The sequence below is a fragment of the Nymphaea colorata genome, chromosome 11 (assembly GCF_008831285.2).
Source record: "Nymphaea colorata isolate Beijing-Zhang1983 chromosome 11, ASM883128v2, whole genome shotgun sequence".
Lineage (NCBI taxonomy): Eukaryota > Viridiplantae > Streptophyta > Magnoliopsida > Nymphaeales > Nymphaeaceae > Nymphaea > Nymphaea colorata.
In genome coordinates this window covers 275,181-300,516 of record NC_045148.1, presented here as the reverse complement: position 1 = coordinate 300,516, position 25,336 = coordinate 275,181, and the positions used below count along the sequence as shown (strand labels likewise).

The following is a 25,336-nucleotide window of genomic DNA, read 5'->3' as shown; positions in this document are numbered from 1 at the left end:
GCTGAAATCCAAAACCCGGTATACCACTCAGATCCAATTCCTTTTTCTCGTTTCCAGATTTCTCAAAGCACGTCGATGCCTAGTAACTCTCCACCGTCGCTGTCACGGGCGTCCGTGGTCGGATCCGGTGATCGACTTCGATCATGATCGGGCGAGAATTATTTGCTCATCGGTGGGACCCACTTTCTGAAGGTGAAGCCGCCTCTCCGGGCGGTGGCCCGTCCTTGTCGGGCCGGTTACCTGATCGACACTAGCGTCTCGATCCCCGCCCGAACGAAGTTCGAGGAGTGGCGTTTCAGTGACTACCTGGCCATTTCCAGGACATTTTCGTCAAGTAGCCACTCACACTATACCAGAGAAGCAACAGGGAGGAGGGACAGAGAGAGGTCTGAGAGTTAATAGAGAGGTGTGAGTCCCTTCGCCGCCTTGACCTCCATCTTGCTAGGAAGAAGAAGAAGAAGAAGAAGAGGCGGTCTGCTTCCCGTGACGGCATTTGCACCCTCCTCATTCAATTTTTCCTTCTTCATTACATCCGTGTTGCTTCTCTCCGCCCCTCTTCATGACGCCTCCGGCGATTTCTCCTTGTCAGTGAACGACGTCGTACCCTCATTCTGCAGAGCAAAGGGAAGTTATTCTTCCTCTTTCTCTCTCCTGGGACTCCGTCGTCGACGGGGGGCCGATCGAGCCCACTGGTACGGCTTTTTCTTTTCTCCACTTTACTGGTTCTTACTGTGTGATTATGGGCTGTTGCTATGTGATAAGGATGGATTCAGTGTACGGATGGTGGTTTTGAGAGGAATTGCGTCATTTTTTTGAAGCTTTAGGGTTTTGATTTCTCTATTCCTTGGAATTTTCGCGATCTGGCCGGCATTTCAAGGTCTTTAAGCGTTTGTGTGTCCTTTTGTGGAAACTTTTAGTGCACTTTGGGGATTGATTTAGGGCCTTCAGAGGGAGTTTTAAGTGTCGGGTTTGTTGCTTGGTTGATGTGCCGAGGCCGGAAGAGTAGCTGTTGTTTTGCTGCGCAAGTTGTCAAATGTTTTTCTTTTCTTCGATTTTTCTTTTCTTCTTCTTCCTTCTTCCTTGTGCTGGGGCTAGGGACTTCTCAGCTGCAGCAGTGATACGGGAATCTGGCTAAGGATCTAAAGAATCCGAAGGAACAACTGGCCACATTTCTCTCTCTCTCTTTTTTGTTTTCTTTTCTTTCACCTTTTTTAATTTTTTGGCTCTTAGTGGAGAACCTGACTATTGGGGTGAATGATGTTGGTGAATGGTTCTGATTTGTTACTCAAGGGGATGGCATGATTCGTGTGATCAGCTAGCCACTCTTTTTCTGTTTTGGCCAGTTCAAGTTCAATTTTCATCCTGATAATGGAAATTGAAGCTTTTTCCTAGATGCATGGTTCAAATGCATATTCGAACGAATTTGATTATACTTTCATTTCTTTAATTATTTGCGAATTTCCAAAGTAGAACGCGAGCAAAAGTTGATGTCTGCGTAGAAAATTCTTCATCTAGTTGCACAGCATGATCTAGTTCAGGTGATAACAGGAAAGTGCCTGGTAGAGTAGCGTAATCAGATTATTTTTGCTGCTTTTCTGGATATCCGTATATGGTTAGATATTGCTTCTTATAGCTTCACTCGTCTTTTAATGTCTAAAGAGTTCAAGTGCTTTCCCCTTGGATCGTCAAACTCAGTCCAACTTATGGTTGCTTCGTGAATGATCTAACTGCAGCCTTTTCTCTTTTCCTGTGAATGGACCTTATTGAAGAAAGAACGAAAAATGACTTACTTTTAACTGGCAAATTGCCTTTCTGGTTTATCCTCCCAGCTCATCTCAAGTTGCAAAATCTTTGTCTTGTGCATTAGATGGATTTGAAGTCCGTTTCAATTAATCTGCCGGTGCAGGCACATAAAAGATATATCTTTTTGCACACTTTTTCTTTTGGCAGTGGAAACGGTCTAAAGGGAAATGTCATTTGTTGTTCAAAGCATCTAGATTATTTTAATGATGTTTTATGTCCTTGTGGTTGTTTTATAGATTGCATTGAAATCTGTAATAGATTCTGATTCCTAACATCTCTCTCCCTTTCTTTCTCTCTCCCCTCTTTGTTAGGGTGTTTTTTTTCCTGTTGGGTGAGGGGGAGGTGTTAATCTTTTTTTTCTTTTTTTTTAAGTAACTGAAAGATTTTTTCTGTTTATCTTCGTGATTAATAAAAGGTTAATTGTGTATATTTACATAGTTTCTGTTTGATGGCAATTAGTTCCTTCTCTTTCCATTTTTTTTTTTAGAAACTTAGTTTAATATCTTTTCTTTTCTGAATGGTTATGATTTTATAGGATATCGGTGGTGATGTTTACCAGTAACAGGGCCAGCTGGTTACCATCCAAAAGTATGGAAAGTTCTTAATCAGTATTCAATATGTTGTAATTGGTATGCATTACTTACAATTACATTTTTCAGTGGTAAACAAGTTTGAAGTAATGCTACTGTCAAGGCCGCTTCTTTTCTAACCATAGTAGATGCTGCATGGTTGCCCATGCACCATTTGTAAGAGATGGGATCTGTTTCTGAAATTGAAGAAACAATTGGAGATTTGAATTCTGTTCACACTTCTAAAGAATGTAGTCCAGTCTGTGTTATCACAAAGCAAGGAAACAAAACTGGGAAACAGTTAATGTCATTTGTGTCAGAGGAGTACTCAGTTGAAAGCCGGATCAATCAGCTATTTGAGGCTATTGATTTTCAAACTATATCAAATGAACTTCTTCATTGTCAGCGGTCACAGGCAGGTCCATCATGGAAAAACACCTCAAAACGGCCCATCAGGGTGGGATTATCGCAAGCGTCAGGAATAGGTATTTCTGAATCTATTACCCTGAAGCAGGCTTTGAGAGGATTATGCATTTCCCATGCTTCTGAGCTGGCTTCCATGAAGAGGAAGCCAAAATCTGTTGGATCATCCAATCTGTCTGAAGCCACCACCTTTAAAAGATTGTATGGGGCAGTTGTCGTTCAGGTCGGTGAATCTCTTCAGTCTCTTAATTCCAATGGAGTGACTACCCTAAGAGTCAATGGTGCCATAGATACGTCTGAAGTTAGTGATATAAGTAAGATTACACATAAAGACTCTGAACAAGAGATCATTCCTGTTCCAGATAATGGCAACTCAAAGTTGTCGGAACAGGTAACCGGTTCTAGACCAGTGTCATCATCACCATCATTCACACAGAAACCCGGGCCTAAACATGGATCTGCAGTTGACACTCTGTTAAAACCAATTAAGATAAAACCTCTGGATAAGGATACAGAAATATCAGTTCAACGTACACCAAGGCCGTTAATGCCTAAGCTACTCAATCGGAAGGTTGTTTCTGCATCTTCTCCATCATCTGATGTTCCTACTGTTACTTGTGAAACAAAGAGTAAATTAAGTCCACGCTTGAAAAAAATTGTCCACAGGACCAAGAGCCATACTGTGAAAAAGGAAAAACAAGAAGTCAGTGCTGCATCAACAGGTTCAATTCCCCAAAATGGTGTTGCAAATCCCACGGTTTCGTGTACATGCTCACATCAGCCAGGGTGTGCACTTAACACCTCTAGCAAAAAGGAAGTTGGTATAAAGTGTCCCTCCCCAGCATCCTGTGCTTCACATAGTCATTCTGGACCCACAATTCACAAGTTGAAAGTTAGTGCAGGAGAGACTCCTAGAACTCCAACCATCGCTAACCAGTATCAATATAGCGGTTCAACAAAAATTGACCATTCAAAGACAAAAGAAAAGGGAGAATGTTCCCAGAGCTCCTTGAGCAGCATTGGTGAGTATAGTAGCAGTAGTGGCAACAGTGATGAGAGCAGTACAAGCATATCTAGCTCTCATGGCAACAGGCCTCATATGTCAAAAGATTCAAGATGGGCAGCTATTCGCCTTGTGGAGATGCATCATGGAATTCTTGGACTGAGGCACTTCAAATTAGTTAAGCGGCTTGGTTGTGGAGATATTGGCAGTGTATATCTTGCGGAACTCATGGGTACAAATTGCCAATTTGCTTTGAAAGTAATGGATGCTGAGTTCTTGGTGAGCAGAAAGAAGATGCTAAGGGCTCAAACTGAAAGAGAAATTCTCCAGATGCTGGATCATCCATTCCTTCCAACATTGTATGCCCATTTTGCCACAGACAGGCTCTTGTGCTTGGTAATGGAGTATTGTCCAGGTGGAGACCTGCATGTACTTCGGCAGAAGCAGCCAGGCAAATGTTTCCCAGAGCAAGCAGCAAGGTAGAAATCTTTTGACATTTTCTTTGATCTTTCCCTCCCAGGAAATTCTTCTTATCTTATGTTTGTTTGCTTCAGATCTTCATGATAACTACCATTTATATAGTGTAGAATACCTTACAAGTGCAGCTTTAGTAGAGTATCTCGTGGACTTGTATATCTTGTGTTTGTTATCTCACAGACATGATGTTTGTTGCTTGTAACTCCTTTGGCACTTTGCTTCTTATAGAGCAAGGAACCATGTGCATCCTACAGCTTTTTTCTCTCAGAAAAGAAGTTCATCACCACAGAAGTCAAGTTTGTCGTTCAGGTTTTCTAAAAGGTGTACTTTTCTTTGGGTTGTCTGCATCGTCAAATATTACATTATTTTTTGGCTCCTTTCTGCTATTTTTTACAGGTATCTTTTTTATATATTTTGGATGTTTTCACGTAAATTTTCCGTGATACCATTGGGCTTTTCGTCATAATTACCTCCTAAATGTAGGGAGAAAGAAAAAGAAAAGAGAAGAAAATGTTTTGTGTTTATTTTCCTTCAAAATAATGGGATATTTTTTGCATAAGCTAGTCATACTGTTTTACTTTTTCTCTGCTAAGCTTGACCTGGGGCACCAAAGTTCTGTATGGTGACTCCTGTTATCTAATGGGTAGGACGTTTCCTACAATTTAGGATTTTCACATGGATGAATTGTGGTCGATAACTAAAGTTTACTGCTGTTTGAGTTAATATTAGAATATTTTGGTGGATACTGTCAAACCGATGCCTGTCATTCCCTGTAACAAAGAAAAGCCCTTGGTTGTTCTTACTTCTGTGGACTAGACATCAGTGCTTGTTCTTCTTGCTGTGGACTATTTATCTGCGGTGTCCTAGTGAACATGTCAGCATTTGATTCTATATTGTGAAGTTTGTACGTAGTAAAGGTACAAGGCTTCTGCATTCTTCTATTATCTGTTTCATTAGATTTTTTGAAGTGTTCGAGTTTTGATGAGCCAGAACCCCTTATTAGCTCCTGTGTCTTGCTAGACTAAAAAAGATACCCAAGTAAGAAGGAAAGCATGTTGGAACTTGGAGGTGGCCAAGACAAGGAACCCTAGTTCATTCACACCAACTGCCGTAATTGCCAACGAGTGGGGAACTGGCATATCTGCACCGACTGCCATTCCCATCTGATGATTCTTTTTTTTCTTGACCTTAATGCACCTCTCCAGCTACTGCTTTCTTTCATATTTTAGATAGACACTGGTTATTTGTTAAAATATTGTCACTTGATCGTTAAAAAACTGAGTCAAGTTGTTGCACCACGTTATTCAGGCTGCTTAGAATTTCTTTCTTGTTTGACTTCAGCCGTCCTGGTAATTTATCTGATTCCTATATATGATTTCTGTATGGCAGTGAAGATGGAATGGTTGATGCAGTCCATATTCCCGAACCTCTTGATTCTTCTCTAACTTCTCTGTGAATTGCGATGGTCCACAGGTTTTATGCCGCAGAAATCCTCCTCGCTTTGGAGTATTTGCACATGCTGGGCGTGATATATCGAGACCTCAAACCAGAAAACGTCCTTGTCAGAGAGGACGGGCATATCATGCTATCTGATTTCGACCTGTCGCTCCGGTGTGCAGTGAATCCAATGCTGATCGGATTATCCTCTGGCTTTGAGGGTGCAAGGCTTTCTGGAGCTTGTTCAGGGGCGGGATGCATGGATCCGCTGTGTGCGGAACGTGCATGGGTCCAGGTACCATGCTTCACGCCAAAGCTGATGCCAGTGAGTGCAAAAGCCAGAAGAACAAAAGCTGATGCCTCCATGCATGCTAGCCCACTTCCTCAGCTAGTGGTAGAGCCCACGAGCGCGAGGTCGAACTCGTTTGTGGGTACACACGAGTACTTGGCCCCTGAAATTATCAAGGGAGACGGACATGGCAGTGCTGTTGATTGGTGGACATTCGGGATCTTTCTCTATGAACTCCTCTATGGAAAAACGCCCTTCAAAGGTGTTGATAATCAAGAGACCTTGTCCAATGCAGTCTCGATGAGCTTGAAGTTCCCGGAAACTCCAGCCATCAGCTCTCACGCAAGGGACCTGATCAAAGGGCTGCTGTCAAAGGATCCGGAGAGCAGATTGGGGTGTGTCAGGGGAGCTGCCGAGATCAAGAACCATCCATTTTTCGAGGGCCTGAATTGGGCATTGATTCGCTGTACCACCCCACCTGAGGTACTGAAGGCTACCCAGGCTGTGATTCCGCCGCAAAAGAAAGACACGAAGGTTATAGAGTCGAAGAAGAAGACTACGGAAGAGAAGTCAGAGTTTGAGAATTTCTAGCCTGTTAAACACTGGAAGAGAGTGATGTTCCCTTCGCTCCATTCTTTTAGTTTTGTTCTCTGTCTGCATACTCGGAGCATGGAAAATGTCGGTGAAAGGCCTAGTGTTGTCCATAATATGATGCATTTCGTCTCACGCAAAAAGGGACGCCCCCCTCAACTTGCCCATGTCCTGTGCATGTATGATTGTATCCTTGCGTGTGCGAGGGAGCGAGAGAAGACATAACATGTGCATTTTTTGGACGTGTCAACAGCTTTTGAAGAGACTACCAAAGGGGATGAGGTTTCCAGATCGGAGAAAACCGTGTTGGAAATGTTGCAGTGATGGGGAGGACTGTAGCCTCCATGGACAGTAACACTATCTTCAGGTGGAGCCCACACTGTGAGATTTCTCTTGTCGCGTCCCTTTTCCATTTTCTGCTGCCGGAACGATCATATCAGGACGGCCAGTGTATCAGGCACGGACTTGTTCACTTGTCCTCTCCTTTGCCGACGAGACAGGTCCAGTACAAGGGAGCCAGCGAGGATCAGGATCTTTCGTCCGCGTCTGGTTCTTAGGATCCTTGTTTAGGGAACGTGGTGGGAAACATCATCATGCGGAGTAGGGAAGGGACTGTGAATGCATGAGGTAAAAAAGGCGAATGGCTTCTAAGTTCTAACTACTGCCGCCCATGGATGACCTGAATGGTCTTTTCAGCAAAGTAAATCTAAGACGTGTTTGAAGACATACGTTGAGGATGGGAGCAACACTTTTAAATGGGGTTGCAAATGGATCGAATCCTGGATAGAAAAGTGCATTACGATTAGGATCGAAAATGGATTTGATACACTAAAAGTTGACAAATTGTTCAGACTAAATTTAGGCCGCTACCTCTTTGTGGATACTCAATCTCAAATTTTTTAGTCCAAATTGACAAAAAAACTTTGAACTAGGTACCGATCGCCTGCAAGTCTGTTTCTAAATAACCAATTTCATAATTTTGAAGTACAGGATAAACAGCGCCCTCGTTGAACGGTTGATGGTTCTCATGAGCAACACAAAAGTGCACTTTTTCCTCCCGCGGGCGGCGGAGCTCCCTCCATCTCCAAATTCATCCTTCTGTTAACTATAACAAGTGTTTGCCTGTGCCACTCAGCATTCCACGGATGCACTAGTGAAAAACGGAGATTTTTTTTTCTTTTAAAAGACTATCCAATTTCAAACTTATTTAATTAGTAATTTGAATATATTCATATATAAAGATATTAGGATGTACCAGTGCTACACCAATTGGCTATTCATCTCTTCAATTTAATATGGGTTTGTTGAGAGAAAAACTGGCAGAAGAAGTTGCTAACTAATGCCAAATGATTAAAATATTCCTTTTTGTTTTTTTTGCCCTCTCAACCAACCATCTTGGAAATTTGGATGATCAAGATTATTCCTTTCAAGTCTGACACAATGGTATTAGCTAGGTGCATCTATGCAACTACTTTGGAAGGAAATTCTCATTTGAGGCCGGGTTCTTACTCTGGTTTGGAGAATTGGTCTCACATATTGAAATAGCTAATATGGGCTTTATATTGTTTTTATTACTATCATGTTGAAAATCAGCAAAAAACGAAACAAAACGCTGGTGGTGCCCTTATTCCAGCAGATTGTAAATTGACACTTTAATTTAAAGCTCAATAAATAAATTTGTAAATCTCTACATGGTGAATTATAAAAGAACTTTTATTCACCTAGAATTGGAGTTAAGACATGAAGTCGGAATTGGAGGTTAGCAGTTTAACGCTGATGCTTCTTGCGTTTACCTGACCCAGTTCTGGCTAACTTTAATTTGCCAATTTATAAAGAAGGAAAAGAGGAGCTTTTAACCTGAGGCTCACGTTTGGCTGCCACAAAGTTCAAACTTTCAGTGCATATCAAGAAATTTGCAAGCTCAGTAGGTTCCTTCTTAATTCAAGTATTTTTCCCCATCTTTTCTTTGCACACAATTTATGAGATTCACATGTCCTTTTCTTTTTTAGTAAGCCCTGCCTTATGAGAACAGTTCCTAAACAAGAATTGAAACTAAGGTACTGATGCAAGTTCTTCCCTTCTGAATCAGATAGATTCATATCTGAAAGAGACTGACAATAAGTTGAAAGAGGCTGAGATTTGTACAAGTTATATACGTTTCCTCACCACTTTGTAGAAAATTGTTAGGTATGAACGTGTCATGTGTTCGTGACTCGATTGATTATTTGACGTCTTCAACTCTACATCTTTCACAATTCCTTCTTACGACTTTCTCCCCATATTTCTTGATGTCATGCAGTTGTTTGTATTGGCTTTGCATGGGAGATCATTAACATTGTTGCCTTCACAGAATTCATTATCCCTCTGAGTTTGGTTGTCTCTAGCATGCTCTGCAAAGAGAACGACAATCAATTATTAACAGAAATACTCAAGGGTGCAATAAAACCATCCAAAGCAAACACGAACCTCGTCAAGGTCACCAAGGTCCAAGGCAAAATTCATGAGTTTCAGTGAATGTGGTGGGTGTAGGCTACATAGAAGCTGGGGACTTTGATAAGTCTCAACATAACAGTAACACCATGTGTGTGTATAGTTGAACGGATGTCTCATCGTGCAGGCCCTTCTTACATTTGTTCACAAACCTTACGAAATTATCGTGATATATCATGATACGATCACAAAACATATTGTGATGATGTCATGAAAATTCCCTGAGGCTGACAAGTTGGGCTTACCAGCTCAATGGATTCAAGTTCTGAAGTGACATTGGATCCCATACATCATTCAATTAAACAAGTTATCTCAAGCTTGTTCAATGAGCCCATTTACTTGCTGCCCAAGGAAACGGTTAGTTGTAATTTTGAGGCTCATTTTCTTAAGCTGTAAGAACTTTGATCCAAATGTGATTTCTTATATATTTAGTGGATCCAAATTTGACCTGTTTCCTGCTGCCAACCAAGCTTAGGACTTGTACTGGTTCCCAAGTTCAAATCCGACTCGAAATTTGAATCCAGAGCAAACCAAAGGTAGATCCGACGACAGCGAGTCGAGTCCAACCAGTTTATACGGAGAACGGTAGGACCAAAATGTCGGCAGTGTCAGGTCCATAGGAGGAACCTTTTGGAGCTACAGATAGAGAGGGGGAGGAAGAGAGAGAGAGATGAGTGTTGCCGCGTGCAGCAGTGTAGCGGGTCTTTTAAAGGCGCCGGTTCGCTGCTCTTTTCCTTCTTCTCCCTCTGCTCTCCTCTCCGTCGCCACCGCCAGGAGCAGCGGTAAGCCTGGCCTCACGATCTTCTCTTCTAAGGCTGCTGTTCGACATTCCGACTTAGAACGCCCAAGATCCGTCAGCAGCCGAGCAGTCCGAGCCATGGCTTCTTCAGACACCGCAGCCACCGAGGCAGCAACGAAACCATTCGCCGTGCTCTTCGTCTGCCTCGGTACCTCTCTCTCGCTCTCCCTCTGTCTGCCTTTCTCTTTCTCTCTGTACCCATTCGGGTTTATCTTTGTTGACGTGGGGATGTGAACCACCGGCGCGACTTCCCCTTTATGGGGTTAATCACTGTTGGAAATTTGAGGATGGAGGAACGATGTTGTTATTTGGTTGAGTTTCTGAGTGATGAAACAATCTTGGCGTCGATGGTATTGAACTTCTGCTGGATTTTGTCGAAGGTTGAATAGCGTTCTCTGGTGGAGAGTTGGCATCTTATGGTGAGCCGATTGGTCTGATTCAAATGGTGAGACCTTGTGGATGATGAATATGACAGGCCTTTTACCAACTGGAGATCACCAACCTATCTGTTGTTTCAGTTGACCAATTTGAAATTGAATTCGTTTTTTTCATTTGGCCATAGATTCGCGTGAACTGAGAGAATCTGCTGCATCGCTTCTTCTGAATTGGTGATGTTCAGGACTTCTCGAAGTTGGTCTGATAGTTATTCACCTTGAGGAGTGCCCGTCGTTGCCCTTGTCTTGGTCTGGAGTTAGTGCCTTAGTAGAGGTTTGCCTGGGCGTACTGAGAGGGCGCTTAAGTTATGGAGGTTTCGTATTATTATCATCGAGTAGGTATATTTTTTATTTGCAGGCTCAGCCTCGAAGTTATTGTCCTGTCCACGAAGCGGCGCTGTGAAGATTAATAAAAGCCTGAATCAATCAAGTTATTTACGTTGCACTTATTGGCAGGTTTTACAAGCCGCTTACAGTTTTTATCTTTTATTATTAACACTTGTTTGTGTTCTTCGTAGTGACGGGTATAGGATACTTCGCCTTTTTCAGCATAATTTCAGGGGGAAATGCTTAGTAAACTATCGAAGAAGACACTGATTGTCTTTACTAATAATCCAAACAATCAGTCGTTCAGAGTAGAAAGGCCTAGTTCAATGAGTTAAAATTCTTAACTACTTCTTGTCCTTCTTGTCTTATATACGGTAAACGATCCTTAATCTGGGAAATTTTATGATGAGTTTCGGTTCTTTTTGTTCCAGGAAACATATGCAGAAGCCCAGCTGGGGAAGGTGTATTTAGAGATGTCGTCAAGAAAAGAGGTTTAGAGTCCAAGTTCAACATTGACTCTGCTGGGACAATTAACTACCATGAGGTATGCTATGCATCTTTGAATAGCAAATGATTTCTATCATGAGCTCAGACTACTGTATCTATTCTGAAAACTACTGTATCTATTCTGAAACTTCTATCCTTTAAAGGGTAACCTTGCTGATCCAAGAATGAGATCTGCAGCACGGACACGCGGAATAGAGATAACTTCTATTTCAAGGCCAATACGACCATCAGATTTTAAAGATTTTGATTTGATACTTGCAATGGATAAACAAAATAGAGGTGATAAATCTTTTGGTTGTTCTGCTGCTTAGTGTGTTTTACTGGTGTGAGTGGTATCTGATTCCCTGAGTGCCTGAGTGATCCGGCCGGCTACTCGTTCTTGGGAACTATTAGATATGTGTTTTGTTGAATTACATTTTTATGTTATTTAAAATGCATGCAGAGGACATATTGGATGCTTTTGATAGGTGGAAGGCCAGGGACTCCCTTCCTGCTGATGCCGCAACAAAGGTTAGCAAAATCTCGAATTCTTGAAATGTTTAGTCTTTGACAGCATATAGTAAGGGTCATTGATGAATGAGTGCGATTGCCTAACATTACTGTTATCCTTTGTGCAACATGTTAAAAGAATAACCTTGGGTTGTTGTTCCACTTGTCTCCTGTCCTCATGGCATACGTTTTCACTGCAGCATTCGTGAAGGAATTACTTTTACTTATTCTCAGCAAACTTAATACATGCTCTTTCATTCTCTATGTGGTCTTAGGGATAGAAAGTTGAACAGCTTTTCCCTCTTTATAGTGTGAAAGTCCTTGGTAAATAGAGTAAAAGAGAAAAGCTAAAAGGAGAAAAATGAATTCATAACTGCAGAGAGCTTTGCTGCACTTCTCTTGTATGTCAATTATAGTCTCAGTACGTGGTTGAAGACTCTTTATCTTTATTTGTCAATTTCAGGTTAAGTTAATGTGCTCCTACTGTAAGCGGCACAAGGAGACTGAGGTGCCAGATCCATATTACGGGGGACCACAGGGATTTGAGAAGGTATGTTCGTTTCTCAAAAACCTCTTCGAAAGAGTCTATGCAAGTCCAGTAACCAGCATGGCATGCCGTATAGTTGTCCAAGTCACACTCCATTTATGCAAAAATTCAGACAACACTATCTTTGGATGTCATTGTTTTGGTGTTGCCAGTGTCCAGTAACAATTCATTGAGTTCTATGTCTTGCTTGGTTTTTAAGTTTTGAACTCCGCTGTTGCATCCATGCTGATAGGCTCTTAGTTATGGAATGGATTTCATTTCATGGATGCCTTTTAGATTTTGAAGAACATGATTACTTAAATTTTACGGAACTAACATTGATAAAAATAGTGTGAACATTGACAAAAGTGGTGGAACTATTTTGAAGAGATTGACTATTCCTCGATGCTGTTCGCCTCTCTTGGACGAGAATTGGCGCAAATTGTCAGGTGTATTGGCATGATCCGTTCTCCATTTTCTCTTCTCTGAACTTTGACCATAATCTCATTTGGTTGGATGGAGAGAGACGCTCTCTATGTTAGGTCGGACAGCCTAGTCGGTGCAATTTCACAAATTTGGCATCAGAATTTGGGAAAAGAAAAATCTTTAATATGTTAGGAAAGTCATATTAAAAAATGTGGAGGATGTCTTTGAAAGAATGCGCATGTAAATTTTGAAACTAAAAAAAATGTTGACGAAAATATTAAAATTAAAAAAGGAGAAGTCACAAGTATCTCAATAAAACATAGTATGTTCGTGATATCCAAGAAAGTTCGGGGATAAATTCATTTGTGGTTATTGATATTGTGAGTAAACCAATTCAGGCCTAAGCCTCTGTTCTTGCAATCAGTGCCACGAGTAAATTTTACCAACATGAAGACTTATGTGTTCTGTTCTGTTTGGCTTCAGGTTTTGGATTTGCTTGAAGATGCTTGCGAGTCACTACTGGATAGCATCGTTTCTCAGAACCAGCATATTTTGGGTCATGGTCCTTCCAACTGACATTTGCTCACGTGGACAATCAGATTGCATACAGTCTGATTCTTCCGCCGAGACATAGCTAATAGTCTCAGCTGTTTACACTTGTCGCAAGTTAGACATTACACAAAGAGTAATGGGAGATGAAAAATATTAGACTTGTCTAATGAGATGGGGGGCGTTACTTAGATGACACGAATCTTCATATCTCTGAGTTGTCCTTTGCGCAGTCAAAATCTTCAGATTTGAGAGTTCTTCATATGTGAATTCTGCAGCCTTCAGTGGCAGAAACGTGATGCACTTGGCTAAGTGAAAAACCATCCTCGATTCTGGTTATCCGACAAGATTCCCCTGTCGATGTAACTCTTGAAACGGTAGAATATGGCTCTGAGATTTTTCGTTCGATCAAACTCGCTTTGCATATATTTATATTGTATTAGTGCAAAGTGTTTACAATCAGTAAAAGTTAAAGAGGGGTGGGTTACTTTCTAGTTTCAGAGCAAAAGAAGCTTTCTCGATAAAGATGGATTGCTGTTTCTACATTAATGGCCCGTTTGATTGTCGGGTTAAATTTGATGAGGGTGAAATCTGTTGTTTATAAAGATGGACTGCTGTTTCCACCATATCCAACAATTTTAATGATCTTGCATCCTCTCTGTTAATCCCGTTTATGATCTCTGGTCGATATTCTCAAAGAAACCAGTGCAAAGAAATCGGGAGGAGATGTTGTGTGTATTGGGGAGGACTCTCACCACTGAGACTGTGGAGTCTGTTTTGAGAGAGCTGAAGTGTGGATGGAATTGTGCCTACGAGTTATTGTGGGCTGAAAAACAAGATGGGTTTAGGCACAATCGTTATACCTTCAATGCCATGGCTTCAATTTTGTCTAGAGCTAACCAGAAGAGTCCATTGATGGTGCAGCAAGCTGGAAGAATTGATCTGTGTCTCAAGAGTCCATTGATGGTGCAGCAAGCTGGAAGAATTGACTCTATGCTGAGACGGCACCCCAATTTGTATTAAACCAAAGAATGTGTGGCATCAGCTGAAAGAATAGTACAATTGTCTGCCTCATCAGCTGAAAGAATAGTCTAATTGTCTGCCTCATCAGCAGATTAGCAATTTAGGAGGCCCTGCAGGAATTAGGGAAGCTTGTTTTGTTGGTTGCCTGAAAGCACAATCCTCTGTCAAACATTTTAACATATTTCGATGCATTTCTGAATGCGAAGTAACATGTCTCCCTCCTCACTCTTTTGTACCATGGTTAATTTTTCTTTGTTACCATGTATGCAACATTTTGTTGTTTTGATGCATGTATGCAACATTTTGTTGTTTTGGAAGACATCTTCCAATTTATTTTCATGTGAATTTTTACTTTGTGCATCAAACAAGGTTAAATTTACCACGTTAAATTCTTCCTGTATATCAAACAGACCCTCAAATTAGAAGAGAGAAAAATTTCATCCTGTAAATTTTTTCAGAAAAATTTACCATGGTAAATTTACCACGTTAAATTCTTCTTGTGCATCAAACGACCCTAAAGAAAACGAGAAAAATTTTGATAGATAATTCTAGTGTGTATAGCGAAGTCAGTCAACGGCTCTTCATGAAAAATGCTGGCCTCCACGAGCTGGAATCTCCATCCTCACACTTTCTAGAAAGCTAAAGGGGAAACCCGATTCCTTCACACTTTCATGGGATCGATGCAAACAAGTCAATGCATGACTATGCAAACTGCTAAAAGCTGTCTTCCATGCGATCGTTATCATTGTCGCCATCATAGAACTCATCATCCCTTTGAATTTGCCTGTCTTTAGCATGCCCTGCAACAAGAATAACAATCGATTGGAAAGAAATATGCTCAAGGACGCAATAAAACCATCCAAAGCAAACACCAACCTCGTTCACTAAGGTCTAAGGCAAGATTCATGAGTCTCAAATGGTGAAGTTGAATGTAGTGGGTGTGCGTGACATAGAAGCCAGAGACTTTTGACGGCCTCAATATAACAGTAACACGGTGTGTGCGTATAGTTGAATAGAGGTCTCATAGTGCAGGTCCTTTTTACAGTAGTCTCATGTTGTAGATATGTTACCCAAGGTTAATTTGGCAGGGCTTTTTAAATGATATAGGAAAAAATCGAAGACTTTCTATGACATAGTCCATCTTTCGGTTGGCAAATTGGGTTGCTTTGTGGCCATTAGTTTTTGCATCACAGCAAAATTCTTCCACACAAGTAAACAGAACAAGTAATTGCCACTAAAAATGCACTACCTAGTTAAGTCAGCCTAAGACAACAAAAAGGAGGTCCACAGCTCAACGCCTATTGGTAAATCTCGTGGTCTGGTCTGGTAACATCATGCCTGGCTAAACCCAGCTGCTCCTTGAAAAAGAATCGCATTCCTGTGCATGTAAAGCAGCTTCTTTTTTTCTTTTCCAAATAAAAAGGAAATTGTAAACTGGCCACCGGAGGTGATGAGCAGGTGGTAAAAGGGGAACACTCGTTAACGGCGTCAAGTTAAAGACCATAGATCAAGTCCACCCTGCCATTCCGTGGCATGAGAAGGCAGATCTGATAGGAACAAGGGGAATGACTGGCACAATCTGAATGTTACTTACCATCAACTCGTTCATCAGGATTCTCTTCATCCTCAATATCTGGAATATAGAAATCAGGAGGAACCTGGCAACAATGGCAAAAAAAGAGTCAGATGGAAGTTTCTAAAACTTCAAGTGCATATTAAGGTTGCAATATAGTCCACCAAAGAGCAATTATTCTTGGTGAGCGTAAAGGTCAACCATGATCTAGAACAGCCGTTGCTAGAAATCGTACATCTCAACTAAAAGAAGCTGCAGAATAGGCGTCATATTTATCTCAGGTCTATAAAATTCAGATACGAAAGTGGTAGAGCAATCTTACTTCCTGCATCTGAACTGCTGGAGCATGCTGCATGCAACGTAAGTTCTCCAGTATTTGAGTTTTGACGGTGCTGAGATATGACTTGCTGTTCAAGTTTTCCTGCACATCGAGCCTAGTTGGTGCAAATAACATGGAACACCCCCAAGGGAAGAAACCATAACGTTGTAGAAAGATGATAAAATGTTTAGGATTTCATACGATATTGCCATGTCGGATTTTCAAGGAATAATCTGGAGCAAAGTACTTTATATAGTCATTATCCGGAATTTCTGCAGGAAAAAAAGAAAATTTTTAGCATTCATAAGTACATTTTCAAAATTCAAGTCCATATACCATGAAAACCAGTGTTATTCTCAACAAGTTTCTCCTAGGAATTAATTCTTCTCCAAAAAGATGGCCTTCTTCAATAAAACTCGAGAAGTTAAGTAGAGATTTTGGAAAAACAAATAGCAAAAAATTTAGAAGCACATACTAAGCATACATTTATTCCACAAATCTTACAAATTATAGTGATATATCAGGATATGATCACAAGATAGAGAATGTTATGAAAATTTCACCTTTCTTTTTTTGGCCTACCGTTGAAAATAAACATATTTGTGGTATTTTAGCATGCCTTGCACTCAATAATTTACAGACTATAGACAACATATTAAAAACAACTATACGGCAACCAATTTCCAATGGACTTAAAAAGAGGAGTAAGACACTGCTCTCTCGAGTAGACCACTAAGATGATTACCGTCAGGAAGCTCAGTATCTAACAAAACTCCTGTTTCCACAGTCCAGCAGCGTGCAACATTTTCCTTTGTATATCCTCCACCTCCAGTAACCTGAAAGGAAAGGACAAATTTGAAAATGCTACTTCAAACTTCAAAGTTTCAAACAGTTCAAAACTTCAAGCATTTCATCATGGACTCATGAAAGCGGTTATCAGCTTGCTGCATCTCCAACTGGGATGGCAGACTCTTTGAATTGTTCCAACAAGTTCATTAAGAGTCTAAGACTGTGCATGGCTCGGGATAGATTTCTTTGATAGTGAACTACACATTTAACTCCATACAAGCTGGGGATTAGCAAAAGGATGAAATGTTCTCGCATGCAAAGAGAGCTCACCAAGAGGGGCAAGTTGAATTTCTTCACGAATCTTACACATTCAGAGTGGCCTATTAGCAGAGGACATGGTTAGATGAAGTGTGTGCAGAACAAAACTGCAGCCAACATGGATTAATCAAATTATTTTTTGAGATGTACATAAGGTTAATAGCAATTTCCATGTAAGCCTGGTAAACATGCATTTTCAAGGAAAATGACAGAAATAGACTTAATCAATACAAGACTAGCACCATCAATGGAAAGGTTGAAACATCCCAAGCGATCCCCAGCAAGTGAATCTGCTCCACATTGAAGAACTACTGCACCTGGTTGATATGTTTCCATAACCTTAGTGATAATCTGAAGAAGTGTGCAAATAGAAGTTAATTTGCACCTATTGAAGATCTAGCAACGTGTCCCAAAGAAGAACAAAGAAAGTCTTGACTTCATTCTACAGCAACTCACAATCTTGAAGAGCCGAGTAAAACCAGAATCATCCATTCCATCTTTGAGAGGTACATTAACAGCATAATACGTTCCTTCCTTTTCTCCTATATCCTTTAGAACAAGGTCAAATCAAAATAAAATCAAAATAGAATTTCACATAATTAATTTAAGTATGAAATAGTTTCCCATAGCTGACTCACATGAAATGCCAAATTTAAACGAAGATAATGGCTGAGAACTTGGAAAGCTTAAAAGGAAGAAAATCCAAATGAAATAGTACTTTATGTTACAGCACTTTCTGAAGCGCTAAAAATAAAAATGGTGACATCTATGATGATACAAACTGGAAGGAGAAGATTCACATGAACACAGACACATAGTAAACATAAAATGTATATTATGAATATAAGTTATATATCATGTAAAGTTGACATGAAACACTAAATCTTTTATGCTAAATACAGCATGCTACTTGATACCCCTTGAACGTATGTTCTTAGCAAGTAGTTTATGCTGTTTAAATTATGATATTCACATGGACCACTATGCCTACAATGCATTTTATAGAAATTCTAACTTCGTAAGTTCAAATTCTGAACACTTAGACTGCAGACAGTCAAAGATTGTATAACAAACAACAAAAATGTGACTTTTACATTATGTGAAAAAAGTCTACAAAAGCAATAAATCTAGTCAAAATAAGAGTAAAAAAGATACAAGATATTCATGATAACACCATATTTTACAAAAATAGACATAATCCCACATGGATCACAAGCTATTTGAAAATTGACCGTTATGAAGTTCAAAAATATAGTGTGTAATATCTGTGTTATCATTCTATGTGTTTACACATCTTTCTCTAAATTTCGTCCAAAATTAATAGCATTGTCAAAAACCAGACTATTTGCACCCTTAGTTGTATTATACTGCCATGTAGGTGATTTTTCACGTCTTTGCCTACTTATTCTTGCTTCCAGTTTCCATCAGAAGACATAACTTCAAGAAGAAGAATTATAACCAGCAACGAATATAAAATCCAATCTAATGCAGAAGGCTCAAAAAAGGAAAAATAAGAAACATCTATTAAGGAGAAAGAACGAAAAGGAAAGTTCCATCCAAGTGACGGATACAAATGCATATGGTAGTTTATCATGAAACAGCGTTAAAAGAAAGTTACTCTAGTAGAAATATATACCTTAAGAGCACCTGTTCCTGGAAAGAATAGATCACCATACTTGTGGAAACTTACAGTCATTACCCTGCTCAAATACTAGTTTTGTTTAAGAGCAAGATGCAAGCACAAAATGTAGCATAGATAGAAATCAAGAAAGCAAACACTGAATCTCATGATTAGCAGAAACAAGATGTACAGTATACGAAAGCAAAAAAGGAAAAGATAATCATGCAACAGACCATAACTGTGTACCTAAAAACTTGGATAAATTAACCAAAAAGCATCTAGAATAATCTAAAATCACCACGCGTAACATCAATGTACACTACGATTTGTGCAAACGAAAACTCAGTCTCTGTACGAACACTGCATGCTAACAAAACATAAAATGAAACAAGAAAAAAAAGCAGCAACGTCTTACAGTAGAAAATACCCTGGGAATGGGGTCCAATCCCTTTTACTCCAAAATTTCAAGTACCATTTAGGAATAGTTTTCTTTCTAGTACACTGTCATGGTAAAGTAAGGAGAACAAAGACTAAAATCCAGCCACTGATAGTTATCTTTTTCCCTTACCACACATTCATACTTATTTGAACACCACATACGAACAGTTTTATGTCTGACAAAATAAGTCAGTGCAACAATAGTTATAAATATAGTACTGACAAAGCATTTAATCTTTCAGCAGTAATTGCATTTTGAACTGATTAAGAAAAGGAAATCAAATTGATGAAAAGGAACTGGACATCAATTCTGAAGATCAAATTGATGAAAAGGAAATCAACAACAGAAAGGAGTAAAGAATTATAATTTCCTTTATCTTAAAAGCTTAAAACTAAGCATGAGTCCAGATCACCAATTAAATAAGTCCACCATGCAACTAAAATTTAACAGAACTGGACCTGTGACAGGCAGGAGAACCACAAAAAGAGCAAGTGGCTAAAATAGAAAATGCTTCCAATTTCAAGAGACACATTGAACAATAGTATGAGAAAAACTGTTGAACATTACCTGTCTGTCAAGTAGAATGCTTCTTCAACACCATCACCATGATGTATATCAATATCAATATACAAAACTCGAGCATGATATTTTAGAAGCTCTAGTATGCCTAATACCAAGTCATTGATATAGCAAAATCCAGAGGCTTCACCCTTCCTAGCATGATGAAATCCACCAGCCCAATTTATAGCAATATCACACAACTGATGGTTTAACCTCCTTGCAGCATCTGACAACCAAAACAACCAGGAAAATCGCATTCCATGATAGTTTATAGTCTGTAGTGCATACAAGCTACTTTGAAAGAATAGCATCTCATAGCATTAAGCTTCTTAATTGGTTCATAGATGAGTTAACAAACACAGCCTTATTTTTACGCAAATTAGCTTGTCGATTCAAAAAACCGAAAGGCAGAAATTATAATAAAACTGTACCTATTGTACCACCAGCATATATTTGGCAAAACTCAAACAGGTCATCAAAGATCGGGCAATCTCCACCAAGGCTGTCTACAGAGAAACATGTTTGGGAAGTACATTTAGTTATACAAAGCAAACTAAAGACACACAAGATGTCACAAATGAAAGTTAACTGAATGGAACATGGTCTTAAAAAATGATTGGGAAGAACATGAACTTCATCAGTAATAGGCAACAACACTCTTAATGCAACAACAGCCAGCAAATTTCAATTGTCAAGCACTAGCATAGCTGGTCAGGCTGGGGGCACATTAATGATGTGCCCCCAGCTCAATTCCCGTGAGCTCTAAGCCCCCATGCCAAAAAGAGGGCGGGAGCATTGTACCAGCTGACATACATTTTGCACAGACATATGTTCACAAAACCGGTATCCTGCCAAAAGCAAGGTCACTTTATGGTTTTCCTACTACAATAAGCATTTCTTAGTGACTTAGTGTACAGTAAATTTCTTGACTGAAGGCGTGAAATGCCTCTTTCTCTCATTTCTTGGAAAAGAACTTCAGCACTTTTCCGGGTAGTGAGTCATAATACTCTCACTCACCTGGAAGTATTGAGAAAAACTGATCTTTCGCTATCAACTAAGGAAGTTGATACCATGGGAAAGAGGAAAAGCTTAGGCTTCCTTAATTTTGACATATTGGTATGTACCAAAAGATTTTCAATTTCATTAAGTTGGAAAATCAAAACAACCATGCATGACATTGAATACTTGTGCACTAGAATTTTTCTGCCGAGAAGGGCCACCATGCACTTCTTCCAGAATAACCACACTGCACCACTCAAGGGTAAGACTTTTGTAATTTGTAGATGTTTGCTTCGTATTAGCTCATGAAGATGGAAGATACTAGCTTGATTGTGCATTTACATTCAAGGTTTTGCAGCCTCAGAACCATACCAAAAAAACAAAAGTATTAAATATATAATATTCTCTCATACATCGGCAAATATGCCTGCACAAAATATAGAATTAAAGAATTTGAATTCTGTATTGCTTACAAGAAGCAAATGACAAGTTATTTCAGTTTCTGACTACTTGGAGCTATAGTCTAAAGCATGCCTAGATGCCCAATTAGGCATGCAAAGGAAACTTATTTCAATTTTGACCATTTGGAGCTACGTAGTTAAACGCATGCCAAGGTGTCCCAAATAAGTTTTTTCTTCTTCTACTTGCTGTTTTCATTCTTCTTTCTTTGGCCCCATTTTCTCCTTCTTCTTCTTCTTCCTCCCCATTTTTCCCTCTGTTTTTTTCTCCTTGCTGTTTTTGTCCTGGCTAAGCACCAGCTAGTCCTTTCTGAAGGACCATTGCCTAGCGCTTCTGAATAAGACTGAACCACTGGTTCATCTACATAATTCTTGTTGCTTATCTTGCATGTTTTCAAATTTGTATTAGAGAGATGAAGTAGAATGCTTATAGGCACAGAGAATTTCCCAACTGTATAAACAGAATGAAAAGCTATATTTTCCTGGGATCATAGATGTTTTACAGGTCCTTGCACATTGATCATGCACAAACTCTTCTATGTTCAGAAACCAGATGGAGGACGCGAGTGGGAGAGAGCAACTGTTTCTGAAAAAACAGGTTTCTAAGGTAACCTAGAAAGACTTCTGTCACCAATATCTAAATAAGACATGATAAAACTTGGCGAGTGTTGAAGGCTAGGCTTGCTCAAGACCTTAACAATCTTAAAGGGAAATGTATAAATTAAAACATCAACTAAGTAATATGGAAAACAAATAACAAATTTGAGTCAATATAGAAAGGAAGGCAAGTAGTTGAAAATCAAGTCATCTATTCCAAAACCATACATCTTTCTAATTCATCCCTGAACAGATATTGGCTGTAAGGTGTTATTCGATGCAAGAACTCAACATAATCTTCTGAATGAAACTGTGCGAGCTCCACAGGATAAGCTCTATGTGGCCTCTGCAAACACAAAAGTTTCATATCAGATACTAAAATTTTGTCAAGAAATTGTTCATAAAAGGGGGAAATAGAAAAAAAAAAGAAAAAAGAAAAGAAAAGCTGACATGATTTTACTGACATAGATTTCCATTTTATTGTACAGCTGATATGCAAGTACAAGATGGTGCGTCATACAAAGACGGTGTGGCTTCATTGGATGTTTTGGACCAAAATAAACATTTCCAGCATCACCTGAAACATTTCATTATTCAGAACATTATTATCAAAATGGATACACATGCTGCTGCAACTGTTTTGGTTTCTAAATATTTTTATCAAAAAGAGAAAGACATATAAGAGGTGATCTTAAGCTGAATTTCTCTAGTAGGAAAAGATGCATGTTGTGTAACAGATAACTGACACAGGTAAACAGCATACTATCCTCTGTTTGCATTAGACATCTGGAAATAATATTCCTCCTATGTTTAAATGCTTAGAAAAGATCTTTTGTATTACATAGTGTTGGGGTCTGCGATATTGTGTCACAACTCTCTTAGAACAAACCCAGAAAAGAGTAGAACTTTATTGAACCATTATGAAAGTGTTGTTCCAATATATGTGCACGATGTAAGCATCACCAATGTTCATTGATGAATCATGCTTCAAAGTTTTAGATTATGTAGGTCAGTGTTAAGTTCCACTGATATATGGACATCTGAAGGCAAAACAATATAATGAGGTCTCCAGACGATGGCACAAGCAGCACCTAACAGCTGCACAATCGATTGTGTATTTAAAATGGATTCTATGGAATCGCCAGTCCTTCCATTAATAAGACCCAAGGGGAAATAAATTTATCCACGCTCCACCCAGATGTTGTCTTGTGCATCTTGATGTTAATGATAGTTCATTTCCTATAAAGCCACAAAACGAGAGTTCTCAGCAGGGCAGGAATGACAATCTGACACACTTTATACTCTTCATATATCTGTAGGCGCAAATCTCGTCCTCAGGAAAATCTCGTCAAAGTAAATTCTTGTGGTAATAGAAGAATTTTTAAATTTTTGGTTAAACTTCATAATCAAACAAAAGCAACAAAAAAAAAAGCAACTTTACCGTGATAACGATGTGATGCGTTCGAACCTTTTATGTTTTTGTTTTTTGTCTTTTAGATCACATGCTCCGCGGAAATATAGTGAAAAATCTTACATAGAACCAAAATATACTCCAAGCAGTGAAAATCTGTGAGTGGGTTCTTCCTATAAATCCATACTTTCATCATTTTCTATTCCAGATGGATTTACCAATCAAACTGTCCAGCATATACGTAGGATTAGGAAAGTGAACGTGAGTCCAAATACTACGTCGATTTCTGCACCTATGTGATCATCTTGTATGTTTTTCTTCGACAAAAACCACATAAGGATCATTGTGTATCCGTAAAAGTTCAAGTACAAAAGCAAATTAGATAGAAAGAGAAGAAGAGAGACAGTACCATCATAGAAGTACGAAATCCTCTGCTTGGGTGCCATTGCAATGGCTGCCAACTCGCCGAGAAAGAGAGAGAGAGAGAGAGAGACAGAGGGAGAGAGAGAGAGAGTTCTGGTTAAGGGGCGCCCACAAGCTCAACGGGTATACGAGCGACGTGCCCGCTGCAATTTGGATTTGGGAAACACGTCAAGGGGTCGGACCATTTCCGGATGCTTGGACGTAGACGAAGAAGGTCCACGCCCTCGATAACGGAACCATGGGCAGGCGATGGTGGGAAAAAACTGCACCGCCAAAAACAACGGCCTCCTCGGAGCTCCCAGATTTCTTTCAAAGCCCAACTGCGACCACATTCACCCCATTTACACCACTGCGCCCATCTTCTCTTAAAAAATATTATTTTTATTCGAGGAATTTCGTAATCTATACTCAAGGTTTGGATCCCATTATTAGATTTGGATCTTGACTTGAAAAACGTTTTGAATCCTATGAGTTGTCCGCTAGATGCAGATGGAAATTGCCATTTCAAAGGGGCCGCTTACATTGATGTGCACTGATGCCAATGGGTCGGAATTATTTAATTACTGTCACCCAATTTTGAATTGGTTTGATTAGATTCAGTAGTGCTAATGGTAATTGGATGCAAATTTGGTGTATAGTTTTGAAGCTGATCATATTTTTTGCCATGAACGGCTTGAGCGTAGATTATATGCTTACGAACCTGCATCAATTTTTGGAACATATTTATATACGAAGGGAAATAAACTAGATTCAATCAAGTTCAAAAACCAGACAAGTGATGCCATCTGGTATCTCTATAGGACCGCTCATTTGAAGACGAAAGGCATCCAAACTAATAAGTGCAGATTATAACAGTAGCAGGTGTGGGCTAATGTGGACCATTGCCCAATCAGCCCACAAAACTTAACATATTTACACATTGATACTTCCATGATTTTTATTTATCTATATATAAGTACTGTCTCTGACAGCTTAAAATTCAAAGTATTAGGGCTCCTTAACCAGAAAGTTAAAGAATGCAACTATGAAGAACTCGATCAGGGAATTAGTTTCCCCAACTTTTGAGTGAGCTGCATGACGGGTGGTAAGCCGACCAATGTAAAGATCTTTATGATTTAATCGGTCTTATTGAACCTTGGAAACTCACTATCATGCATTTTTTATACATCGATTCACTAAATTCTATTTTGTCATTGGGATTGGAAAAAGTTGTACCACCAAGGTGGCAACTTGGAGTGTTTTAACTCAACACTCAGACATTCTTCACCTTGATTCACATGATCTCCATTTTAAATGCGCAGAGAATTTATCCACAAAATATCTTACACTTGAATTCCCTTCTTTAGCGCTTGATTATCTTTGGTCTGAAAGTTTGATCACATGCAGTCTACGTCCTCAAATCTAGGTTTTCTATCAAACTGTAAGTTTGAGAACTACTAAAGATATACTATCAAATACGTTGAGAAATAGTGGAGGTGGAGAGGTCTTCATTTCTTCTGAACCTGATGCGGATGGAGTGGACGGACGTATGATTCTGTAGATTGTACAATTTTTTTATGGAAAGAAACTATTGATTTCAGTTTTCAAGAATTAAGATGTGAAGCCACAGCAGCCGACAGTAGAGATGCATGATTGGGACATGGTTGGCATAGAGAGTACATTAATC

The 25,336-nt window shown here is 39.5% G+C and overlaps 3 protein-coding genes across 4 annotated transcripts; 2 read left to right on the top strand and 1 right to left on the bottom strand.

Moving 5' to 3' along the window:
* Positions 1-379: 379 nt before the first annotated feature.
* On the top strand, positions 380-7,318 carry LOC116264097 (serine/threonine-protein kinase D6PK-like). The gene is made up of 3 exons (XM_031644079.2): positions 380-692; positions 2,339-4,277; positions 5,749-7,318. The coding sequence occupies exons 2-3, from the start codon at positions 2,557-2,559 to the stop codon at positions 6,590-6,592; spliced, it is 2,565 nt and encodes an 854-aa protein (XP_031499939.1). The 5' UTR covers positions 380-692; positions 2,339-2,556; the 3' UTR covers positions 6,593-7,318.
* A 2,367-nt stretch (positions 7,319-9,685) lies between these two features.
* LOC116264099 (uncharacterized) lies at positions 9,686-13,335 on the top strand. The gene is made up of 6 exons (XM_031644083.2): positions 9,686-10,029; positions 11,074-11,186; positions 11,293-11,428; positions 11,592-11,659; positions 12,102-12,188; positions 13,074-13,335. Exons 1-6 carry the CDS (start codon positions 9,753-9,755, stop codon positions 13,164-13,166), a joined length of 774 nt encoding a protein of 257 aa, XP_031499943.1. The 5' UTR covers positions 9,686-9,752; the 3' UTR covers positions 13,167-13,335.
* A 451-nt stretch (positions 13,336-13,786) lies between these two features.
* Positions 13,787-24,007, bottom strand: LOC116264098 (histone deacetylase 9-like). 2 transcript variants are annotated; one of them, XM_031644081.2, is made up of 14 exons: positions 23,657-24,007; positions 22,301-22,413; positions 22,065-22,182; positions 20,214-20,288; positions 19,789-20,008; positions 18,798-18,861; positions 17,618-17,710; positions 17,404-17,512; positions 17,174-17,223; positions 16,800-16,890; positions 16,256-16,326; positions 16,058-16,156; positions 15,757-15,820; positions 13,787-14,962 (listed from the first exon to the last, which is right to left on the bottom strand). In XM_031644081.2, the coding sequence occupies exons 1-14, from the start codon at positions 23,691-23,693 to the stop codon at positions 14,877-14,879; spliced, it is 1,290 nt and encodes a 429-aa protein (XP_031499941.1). In that variant the 5' UTR covers positions 23,694-24,007; the 3' UTR covers positions 13,787-14,876. The 2 variants fall into 2 exon arrangements, with proteins under 2 accessions (XP_031499941.1, XP_031499942.1); XM_031644082.2 differs by lacking the exon at positions 22,301-22,413.
* Between the last annotated feature and the right edge of the window lie 1,329 nt (positions 24,008-25,336).

Coding starts and splice junctions, on each gene's coding strand:
- LOC116264097 (XM_031644079.2), top strand. CDS start 2,557: ATGGGATCTGTTTCTGAAATTGAAGAAACAATTGGAGATTTGAATTCT. Junction 4,278..5,748: donor TTCCCAGAGCAAGCAGCAAG/GTAGAAATCTTT, acceptor GATGGTCCACAG/GTTTTATGCCGCAGAAATCC.
- LOC116264099 (XM_031644083.2), top strand. CDS start 9,753: ATGAGTGTTGCCGCGTGCAGCAGTGTAGCGGGTCTTTTAAAGGCGCCG. Junction 11,187..11,292: donor GGACAATTAACTACCATGAG/GTATGCTATGCA, acceptor TATCCTTTAAAG/GGTAACCTTGCTGATCCAAG. Junction 11,660..12,101: donor CTGCTGATGCCGCAACAAAG/GTTAGCAAAATC, acceptor TGTCAATTTCAG/GTTAAGTTAATGTGCTCCTA.
- LOC116264098 (XM_031644081.2), bottom strand. CDS start 23,693: ATGGCACCCAAGCAGAGGATTTCGTACTTCTATGATG. Junction 20,289..22,064: donor CAGGGATGAATTAGAAAGAT/GTATGGTTTTGG, acceptor GTTTCTCTGTAG/ACAGCCTTGGTGGAGATTGC. Junction 17,224..17,403: donor TTTCAACCTTTCCATTGATG/GTGCTAGTCTTG, acceptor CTCTGCTAATAG/GCCACTCTGAATGTGTAAGA.